The sequence below is a fragment of the Eleginops maclovinus genome, chromosome 19, assembly GCF_036324505.1.
Source record: "Eleginops maclovinus isolate JMC-PN-2008 ecotype Puerto Natales chromosome 19, JC_Emac_rtc_rv5, whole genome shotgun sequence".
Lineage (NCBI taxonomy): Eukaryota > Metazoa > Chordata > Actinopteri > Perciformes > Eleginopidae > Eleginops > Eleginops maclovinus.
In genome coordinates, this window is record NC_086367.1 from 6,359,596 (window position 1) to 6,370,379 (window position 10,784).

General features: G+C 39.0%; 1 protein-coding gene across 1 annotated transcript; it reads right to left on the bottom strand.

Annotated features, from left to right (window-relative positions):
- Positions 1-154: 154 nt before the first annotated feature.
- On the bottom strand, positions 155-10,386 carry utp25 (UTP25 small subunit processor component). The gene is made up of 12 exons (XM_063908876.1): positions 10,225-10,386; positions 7,935-7,974; positions 7,526-7,715; positions 6,684-6,899; positions 6,431-6,519; positions 5,919-6,329; positions 5,245-5,461; positions 4,959-5,161; positions 4,013-4,195; positions 3,683-3,792; positions 2,610-2,855; positions 155-1,493 (listed from the first exon to the last, which is right to left on the bottom strand). Exons 1-12 carry the CDS (start codon positions 10,323-10,325, stop codon positions 1,238-1,240), a joined length of 2,262 nt encoding a protein of 753 aa, XP_063764946.1. The 5' UTR covers positions 10,326-10,386; the 3' UTR covers positions 155-1,237.
- Positions 10,387-10,784: the final 398 nt, after the last annotated feature.

Below are 10,784 nucleotides of genomic sequence, written 5' to 3' on the forward strand. Positions count from 1 at the left end.
AAGCAGAACAACTGAGTAAGCTGGGCTCATAAATCTATAAAACAGATCAGTAATATAACTGATCCCAACACTCGTTCCCTTGGTCTACCAGTTGGCAGTGCTTGTCCTTCAAGCTTCTGTTTAACATCCGCAAAAATCACTCCCATAGACATCACTGACTTGCTCAAAGTTTAATGAAAGCTATTGTAGAAATGTATAATAAGTCTCACTTAAATATATATATATATGTCATTGTTTCTTCCGTAGTTAGACTTTCCCACAGTTTGAATCCACATCCAGCTAATGAAATTCACATCTAGCTACTAAAATATTCACTTCCTTAGAGAAACAAATGGCTGTCTCTCAGACCTTTGTTGACATTCATGTTTAGCTTGTAATTACATTTGGCCAACATTTACACCACTGTAATGTAAATGGCCTTGTATGCAGTCTGCCCCTCTGGCCAACACTTTCTTTAATGGTAATGTAAATTCCCTAACCTACACCTTCTCCCTTTTTGTGGAATTCCCTTCACAAAAACAGTTGAAAAAACCTTTTTACAAAATAGTTTGGAATTAGCATAAGCACTACTTTTAATTCTTCTGGCTTAAAATTCCTAAAATACTTAACTGGATAATAACGGCAACACTCACATATCTGAAGCTGCGAATAGGCAGTTTATTTAGGGCTTCATCTGGCAGGATAAGGATTGTAAACAATTGTTGCTAATAGTGGAACAACAACATCTCCTTCAGGATATTCAACCGATACATTTTGTCACCATCTTAAAACAGCTTTTGCAAAAATGGCATAGTAAAGCCAACCTCTTTGAATCTTTTATTAAAAGGTAACCATGGGGGTTGGAGTATATTTCTCTCCCAGATCAGGTTATTTAATGTACGATGATGCCAAAAATAAGCTATACATCCCAGCTTTAATTTGAAAGGCTTTTATAGTGGGTTTGCCGTCATTGTCACAACCATAAAAGTGATTACTTTAGAACATTCAGGATAGGTATTGATACAAATATGAGCTTTTAACAATAAAAAAATGGAAAAGAAAGAAAATTCCACCTACGACACAAAAAAAAAGCCCATAACTGTGTTTTAATCTAGTGTTTATCCGCATTTTCAAGTGGTACCCTGTGATGTGTTACGAGGCAACTTTCATTCAACAACAGATCGCCCTGCTGTAACGATGGACAGTAGATATGTCCCATGGTTTTACAAAGTGTCACTCTTTAATGTGTCCGGCTCCATCAGGATGCTTTATCCTCCCCTCCTGTAACAAAGAGGTGAACAGTCTTGTTGGAGTGCAGCATCTGTCCGGCTCGCTGCACTCCGGAGATGGCCGCTAACTTGTGGGCATCGTAGCGCGAGTAGAGGGCGGTGCAGGTCCAGCTGGCCTCCGACCCCCGACCCCCCGCTGCCAGCATGTTACACACCTCACTGTAGAAGTGCGGGTAGGAGGGCAAGCCATAAAATATCAGGTTCTGGATCCCTTTGATGGTGTACCTATAAAAAAAAAAAAATCAGAAATCAGAGTTGAAATGTTAAATTTAAAGACCTGTTTGATATCACGTAGACTGTCTGGCCTGTCTGTGTACCATTTCTTTCTCATTTTTAGTACTTTCCAGCAGTAATTTCTGATTATTGCTTTGTACTCCTGTAAATACTGTAAACACTGTGTATATAGCGTGTAGAGTTTCTTTCCCACAAAATCCCCACCCTGCCTGAAACGCCTCCATTGGACCCCTTTTTTAACTTCTGCAACAACGTGACATCACGCTGTGACACATGTGCTTCTATTGGCTAGCGCACACATTGTTTGTGATAGGCTTAGGCACGGGACATCTGTAAGCGGTTGGCCAATCATAACAGAGCCGGCAAGCTAACCAATCAGAGCAGACTGGGCTCTGGTTTCAGTCAGAGGGTAAAAAGAGGTGCAGCAGCACAGACAGTATGAGAAAAATAAAGAACTTTTTGAATCTTACAGCACAAATACTAGAGAGCTTTTTGAACAACACAGTAGAGGCACAAATACAAATATGAACCTGAAAATTAACATGAGAGGGACACTTGAAAAAAAAAGATTTCATAACTAACATTACTGCCTATGGGTTTTTTCTTTTAAATACGTGCTAAAGGCCTTCAGATACACAGGAAATCACCAGGAATGTTACCTAGTGTAATCATGATTTTATCAGAATACCCTCAGAACTTAGGAAGAATAACAGAATTACAATCTTATTTAGTCTCATTATAAATACCTATGTTTTTACTAACAATAGACTACATAAAGAAAGTAAAGACCGTGGCGGTCCTTTCAAAGTGACTTGAGTAAAGCAGAGATAATGGGAAGTAAGATATCGCTGAACTCTGTAAAAGGGATGACATCTGTCATTCATCTTTAAGGAAATAAGTGATGTTTACTCTTATCAAAAGTAATAAAGTTAACCATCTTTGACACAATATTTTATGTGCAATAAATGACAAAACTCAATCTTCATTGCTTAGCAACTATCATGTATCTATGAAAAAACATTGCTAGTCGTCCCAACTGCTGTTTGTATGTTCTCATGCTCATCAGTACAATTATTGTAAGGTTATTAGTTTACAAAAAGATCTGACCTCTTGTAGAAGTGGAAGCGTTCAGTGAAGAGCAGGAACTGATGATCTCCTTTCTGGAAGAAGTGCCGGGCTCGTGACACCTCCGACTTGCTGGAGTACTCGCAGATGCTGGCGAAGTTTATCTCCTCTTTCTTCATGTGGTTGCGCAATCGGACGTAGTCAAAGTAAGACGGGACGTAGATCAGCGTGTGGGACATAACAGAGTCCCTGTACTGAGGCAGCACTTTATCTAAAAAGAACTGAAACCTACAGCGGGAAATAAAAAACAGCTTTAAATTTTGTTTGGAAGAACCAAGCGATTGTCCGGATCACATGACTGTTTCATCTATTTATAATATACGGTTATGTGTTTAGACCCATTATATGAAACTCACATAAAGAAAGGAAAGTAAATAAAAAAACCAAGATAAACTATGTATTTGTATGAAGGATAAAAAAGAAACTTTTCAACCTTATAAACACAAAAAAGAAAATGTATAGAATGAGTTTAAGATGATCGTCAAATCATAATCTCAGAGAGATGTGCTCAAATAAACGAGCTGAACATTAACAGTAAAGTTATTGTATATCTCGCTAGTGCTGGGCAATAAATCAAAAATATTAATGACATTTTGGTATGACACTTAATATGTGTTCAATTTAAGAAAATGGAATCCAAAGGTAATCACAAAGGTTGTTTTTCATGTTTTAAAAAGAGAATTCTAGTCAGGTTATATAGTTTTGTTATCTGGTATTACCCACAAAGTCATATATTCACATTATTGATGATTATTTATAAAAAATGTCATTGTAAAACAATTATTAACTGAACGCACCAACCCTAAAATATTGTTGCAATATCCATACAGAGGTATTACGCAAAAAATATTGTGATGTAGGCTATATATAAGCTATACCTTAGCTTGGGTCAATTTGCCAAAATGTAATGAAACAGGGTCAAAGTTATAGCCTACTGTGTAGCTCACTGAATCAACGGTCACATGATTTACCGGGAAGCATATAAAAAACCCTGCTCTATGTCAGAGACGCCACATGGTCTGGCGGTGATGGCATTACGGGATAGATGAGCTTACCGTGCATCATGGTTCATGAAGCTGTCGGAGGAGAACATCTGGAACACGTGAGGCAGCTGAACCAGCACCTGGCAGATGGAACCAGTATTCGGCATGTTCTTGGTCGCAATCTGTGAGTTAAAAAAGGAGGGAAATCCACTTAGAATAACCAATGTAAATCGAATTGCAGTGCAGAAAGCAGGGACTTCTTCAGATATCCACACAACCAAGTAATAGGGTTGCTTTGACAATGTGTGGACAGAAATGATCTCGAGTTTATACAGGAAACCGGTTTACAAGATCACTTCTGCGTGTCCCAGAAGCAGGTGTAATGTTAACTGTATGAAGTACCTGTCCACGGTAGTTGGCGCACTGCTTGGAGAGGATGTTGTTGATCTGTGGGTCTTGGATGGAGCTGAACACCAGTGTCTGCCGGTAATGCCGGGCCCAGTTGTTCAGGTTCCACATCCTCACCCTGGAGAAATCCACTCCATGGGGGTCCAGTGGCTGCAGGTTAATGTGCTTCATCACATGCTGTAGAGAGACGGACCGTGTCATTACATGAATAATACATCAACTTACACAGACACACCTTAAAAGAGAAATGTAACACTTTCTAAGAGGATGACAGCATGGCTTTGGGGCAGATTTCCATTGAGTAAATCATTTTTTCATCTAATGCAAGTGTGAGTTGTTTGTTAAGGTGACATTTAGCCAAATTCCGAGTGAGTTTAGGTTGGGCTTTTAGAATTTAAATTAGAAACAGAAGGAGAACTGTGATGCACTGCTTTTGACAATGTTGAAATAATGAGTAGATGCTATCTTCACGCTTGATTGGACAACGAAACCGCAACTTTACGACACAGTGCAAGGGCTGGGTGTCAGAAGCTGAGACTAAATGCATCCCGGTACATGTAGGCAATGCAGCATGGCTCTGCAAGCAGTAGAACTAAGCCTTTTTTCAAAATAATTGCATCAATGGACTACAAAAACCTCCAACAATTACAAAACATTCACACAAAAAAGGTGCACTATTTTCTCTTAAGCCATACATTTATTGTTTTCATTGTAATAGAGTTTTTAACAGTGACTTTAACCAATCAGAATTCAAAAATACTTTTACAAAAACATGCTGAAAGTATGATAGGCCTTTAGAATTAATTCTAAATTGAAATATGTTATGATTAATCGAATCTCAAATGAACAGCAGATGGCGCCACATCCTTCCCAACAAGCAAAACAAAAAAACTGTAATCAGGCAGCAATGTGTAGCGCTGGAAGCAGGTGATATTCTCACCAAGACGTGTTCCCAGTTCTGCATGAGTAAGACGTCTGCCTGGTCCACCACCAGCAGCTCGATGGAGGAGAGGAAGTCAATGTCTCTCTTACTTTCTCCTTCTGCTCCCAGCACTGTGCGGAGGCCCAGCGGAGAGGCAATGATGATGTCGGAAGAGTAAAAGGGGGCGTACAGACGTATGCTGTTCCTCACGATGGAGATGCCTGTTGAAGAAAGAGGACAACAACAAGGTTAAATACAGAAATACTCACGGAGGATATCCAACACTATGTTGATTTCGGTTTACCTATCCTGAAGTGATCGTCCACGTTGCCCGAGAAGATGGTGCGGTAATCGTCTGGTCTCTGCTGATTGGCTGCTTTGTCATCTTCCTCATATCCGAACTCTTCTTTGAACCTCTTCTTGTTGCTCACCACGATCTTCTTACCTTTGGTCTCCAGCAGGCCGATGAGCGTCTGAACGACTCGCAGAGCTCCACCGCGGAACGGAACCAGAATCAGGGCCTGACATAATCATAACAAACATTAAAAAAACAGAGCTGGAAAATGTAATATTGTGGAATAATTTAGAAAAGTGAGATAGCAGATGATATTAATGTCCCTGTGGGTGTCCAATAATGTATACTGCTGCTTATGTACTGTATAGGCGGGAGCATCATGGAATGCAACTGGCAAACACCATCAGGGAGTTACTCTCTCAAACTTTTGCATTTCATATAAACACATATATTATTTGTGAATTGCATGCTGTTCAAGGTGAAATGTGACTCACTGGCTGGGAGATACACAAACAATTAAAATAATGATTTCCACAGTGATCTATATGTTTTTAACACTAACTAACTGGTATTTTAGACTAAAACGGGCACAAAATTCCCTAAAAATGTGCAGTTTTGTTGAAGTAAAAAAAAAGTGAGATGGAGCTTCTTTGAGAAGCCAAAGATAAAGTATCCAGCCTCACCTTGGGCCGTGTCAGTCCCTGATCTCTGGGTTCATCCTTCGGCTCAGCTCCAGCTTTAGCCTGGGTTTTCTGCTCCCTCAGCAGCGCGTTGTGGGCCAGGACTCTGGAGTTGGCCTTCAGCACGTGGTTGAGCACATGGAGGCAGTATGCGCTGCAGACCTGTGGGCCCTGGTTCACAGGACACATCTCTGGGAAGTAGAAGTCCTTGTAGGAGCCCATCAGAGACAGCAGCTCCTGCTGCAGTGGGCTGATCTCCTCCGACACCCCCTTAAAGTCTGAGATCTTGTTCAGATCCTTCCAGTGGCTCTCCAGAACTTTGTGAAAAACTGGCAGGTTTGTGTCTCTGTGTGGGCCGATAGGTCCAAACTTATCCAGGGGATTGGTACAAAGTAAAGAGCCCAGTTGTGGCCACTAAATGTAGGGGGAAATGCAGAAAGTAAAGCACATCAACTTCAGTTATGATTTATTCTAATAAAACGGTGGTTGATTTTGAAGAATTTTGCACTTCATACCGTGATCTGAGCCTTAGTTTTGCTGTCAGACGTCATCTTCTGCACATCGTCATCACTAAGCTCTGTGTTCAAATGCTGCACAAATATGTCTGCATGAACAGGAAAATAACTGTTAATAAAAGTACATCAATTTAATAAAATAAAAAACTTACCTCTATTGATATAGCATTTTCCATACACAAGATGTAACATAAAGTGCTTTTGGGACAACGCTACTATTTAACACTACTATTAATAATAATTGTTTTCATACCTTTGCTGTCATCCTGCTCCGCATCGCTGTCAGCCTCCTCTTGTCCTCCCTCCTCTGTGAAGTTGGTCTCCAGACAGAACTGAGACTCATGCTCCTTGTCTTCGAACTCATCTCCTGCCTCCTTCATCTCCTCTCCTTCCACTGCTTCAGTCAAAGCCTCGTCTGCATCCTCAGGTTCTTCCTCACCTTCTTCATCCTCTTCACCGTCACTGTCCACTACGATTTAGAGAAAAACAGTATTCAGTCGACTGCAGCATGTCGGCCTATAACGTCCTTAGTGAGGGTGCTACCAATTCATATTAACAACATGGATTAAGGAAAAAAATGAATAGTTTGGTTCATAAAATGTCAGAAAATAGTGAGAAATACCAACATGGAACATCAAAACCAACCCCAACCCTCCAAATATAATCACTTTTATATGGATATATGTAAATATATAAATCTCCATATTGAAGAGGCTGAAAACTGCATTTTCTGACACTTTTCTCCATCCATCCATCCATCCATCCATCCATCTTCTCCCGCTTTTCCATCAGGGTCACGGAGGTAACAGCTCCAGCAGAGAGCCCCAAACTTCTCTTTCCCTGGCCACATCAACCAGCTCTGACTGGGGGATTCCAAGGCGCTCCCAGGCCAGCGAAGAGATATAATCGCTCCACTTGGTCCTAGGTCTACCTATTTACCTAGGTCTCTTTCTATTAAAGATTAATCAATTATCACTAACTAAATTATCAAAACAGTTGTTTATTATTTTTCTGTGTATATACTAAATTAATCAATGAATCAACTGATTGATGCAGCTCCTGTCCTCAGTGTGCTGAAAATAAGGAAAAACTCACATTCACCAAGAAGCTCCTCTTGTTCTTCCTCCTCCTCTTCGTCATCGGTGCTCTCCTCTTCACTCTGGTCATTACTGGGGGCTTGGCTGAGGGTTGAAAGAAGCTTCTGATAGGCTGATTTCTGCTCAGGTTCCTCTTCCTCATCCTCCTGCTCATCAGGCTCAGCATCTGAATGATCTGGACTGGCTGGCTGTAACAGAGGTACGGACAGAACACCTTTTAATGTGTATATTAATATTGGTATAGGTAAAACATGATAATACTGGAGTGTGTCTGACTGGGTGGTCCACAATTTATTTCAGAAATATCAGACGGCAGATCCTTGTTATCTGAAACACGCGTTTTCACAGTAACAGGTACTACAATCATCAATCTCACGTTGCACAGGTTGGGCATCAGAGCTACTCACCAGTTCCAATATCTCAGTTCTTTCAGGTTTAGCACCAACTCTGTAAAAAAAAAACACAAATACAAATTGAGTCACTTAGAACACAAGCTTTTATTTGTTAAACCATACACTTGACTAGATAACAAAGGCCTTGGTCTAACATGTAGCTGTTACAATATTTAGAGAAAAAGCAAAGGACTTGACCTAAAAACTCTATGAAAAAGCCAGAGAATCAGGGTGCATTTTGGAGAATAGATAGAGAGAAAAGCGTGCCAAAGAAAGTGTGAAAGATGTCTAAAATAGAGTTCCCAAAAACGACAAGTTTAACAGAACACACAGGTAAAAATATATACTTGTAAATAAAAAAAATGCAATAAATGGAATGTTCGAAAAATTTTATGTTGATACCCATATAAATAGCTATCAGACCATTTAACACTGTAACGGATTTTGATGATAGCAGGATTGCTGCACAAAAAGTGCTTTAATTGTTTGCTTAAGACAAGCAGGTGGGAACAATCATGAAACGAGCTATTTAATTCATTAGGTATTTGCTGGTAGTTGTGGCCTGGTTCTTTCTTCAGGCAGCACGTGTGGCCATTGTGGGGACCTACAAACTACAACTCATCCAATGAACTATGAAATCTAAGAATAAAACATTATAATTGTGGAGTCGAATGATACGTAAAAAATTATATGTACGTTTTAATTTTTACAATTTTTCAAAATTGTAAATTGTATTGTATAACCTGTAAGTACTAGAACAGTTTCCGTGTGAAGAAAGATTTTGGTTATGCTCGACAAATCAGTAAGTGGGAAATGGCAAATGAGGTGGCTGAAAAAATAGGTCCACCATTGAAAACACATAATTAAAACTCAGAAACTAGCAAAACAATTTGTCTGCTGATGTTGTTGTTATATTAACAATCAGTTAATAACACAGGTAATAGATTCTTGGTAAATTTGATGTGAAAAATAAAAAGCCTTTCTGAATGATTTTACCTTCAACAGGCAAGAAAGAGTAGGACCTGAATGAAAACCCATCTGGATTCGAGCAGTGACCATTCAAACAAAAATACTGTGTAGTGCGAAAAGTTGTAATATTTGGAAAAAAAAGAGCATGCAACAAAAATCACACTCATTGAATGAATAGAAATTGTGCCTATGTAATAATTTATTACAGTGAAATTCAGATCATTTTGGGGTGTGTGGCTAGCACTGGTCATAGCAAAACTGTTAAGTAGGCTATAATTTCCCTTAAAGATACTGGGGAAGGGATTTGTGTATAATTATGATAGAGTTCATTAAAAATGTTATGAACTCGCTTTTGGTTTTGTACATGACAATGACTCCTAAATGCATCCCAGAACAAAAATCCACCAAGGAATTTCTATGCTAAAACAAGGTTAATCTTCATGGAATGGCCATCCAGTCCCCAGACCTTAACATCATTGAAAATGTATGGATTTATTTGAAGAAGGCTGTCCATGCACGGAGGCAAGAAACCTGACTGAACTGGAGACGTTTTGTGTGGAAGAATGGGCCAAAATACCACCTGCCAGGCTTAAGGGACTTGTCTGTGGCTACAGGAGGCGTCTACAGGCCGTTATTGCAGCAAAAGGAGGCAATACTAAATATTAATGGAATTATTTCTTAGGGGTGCCCAAATTTATGCACATGCCTATTTTTGTTTGAATGCACATAAACATGTTTCTGTTTGACAATAAAAGTTATTTCACTACTGAGATGTTTCTGTTACCATAAGGTATAACATATGTTAAAATGAAGTTGCTGCTTCAAAAGCTCAGCAAGTGACAAACTGATGCAGTGGTTTTCCTAAGGGGTGCCCAAACTTTTGCATACCACTGTATCTTTACATCAACTACTGTTGTTAACCCAAGGAAAAATCTACATCTATTACCCAATGCCTGAACAGAGATGTTCATCCACGTGGTTAAATCATTAAACTAAAGTAAATTTGTGCAGTTTGTATTCTGGTGTTTGGTGTTGTAGCCATTGTTATAATAAATGGATGTTATCTGCAGTACACACATAAGCACACATTAGCTATTTTATTTAGACTTGTCAACCACCCGTCCCCACAAAAATATCGGGTAAAGTTAAGAGCTCTTTCGAAAAATATTCTTTATCTTTTCTGATAATAACACAATATAACATATAGCTAACAGGACCCACTGTATAAGGCTTGACTGCTAACACAGGTGTCTGAATGCAACTTAGCAAGATGGCTAACAGAAAAGTAGCTTAATTTGTTGCTTAAAGACAAGCCAGACTTTGCTGTGCTGCTTACACATCATGAAACGGATGTTCCTCTCCGAATTCCTTTAAGTGTTTCTTCTGCTTTTTGGTTAAAGTTGTGAAAAGCTGCTGTTTCTGCCTTCTTTTCCCCATGTTGACACTAGGCTACACGTGCGGTCCTCCAGCTTCTTCGGTGGTGGTAAATCCATAGCAATACTACCATGCACAGGTCAGGAGTGGAATTACATGATTGTAATTCTGAAAGAAAAAAACAGTTTATATATTGTTGCGTAGTCGAATGAATACGTAATTAATCTATTTATATTATATGTTATTCTTCTTATATTATTATACAAATAAACTATGTAAAATTGTAAATTGTATTTTATATACCCTATATATATACACACATATTTTCAGCATGAGAGATTATAGATTTAGTTCATTTGCTTCAGAAGGAATTCTATTGTTGAAAGATTTTCTGATATTTGAAAATAGATGGCAAATGAGTTGCTTGCATTCCCCTGAAAAAAATACATTCCAACATCCATTTGAAAACACATAATTAAAACTCAGAATACCATAGCGAAAGATGGCACATTTGTCTGCACA

Coding starts and splice junctions, on each gene's coding strand:
- utp25 (XM_063908876.1), bottom strand. CDS start 10,325: ATGGGGAAAAGAAGGCAGAAACAGCAGCTTTTCACAACTTTAACCAAA. Junction 7,975..10,224: donor GAACATCCGTTTCATGATGT/GTAAGCAGCACA, acceptor TTTTTTTTACAG/AGTTGGTGCTAAACCTGAAA. Junction 6,520..6,683: donor GGAGCAGGATGACAGCAAAG/GTATGAAAACAA, acceptor CTGTTCATGCAG/ACATATTTGTGCAGCATTTG.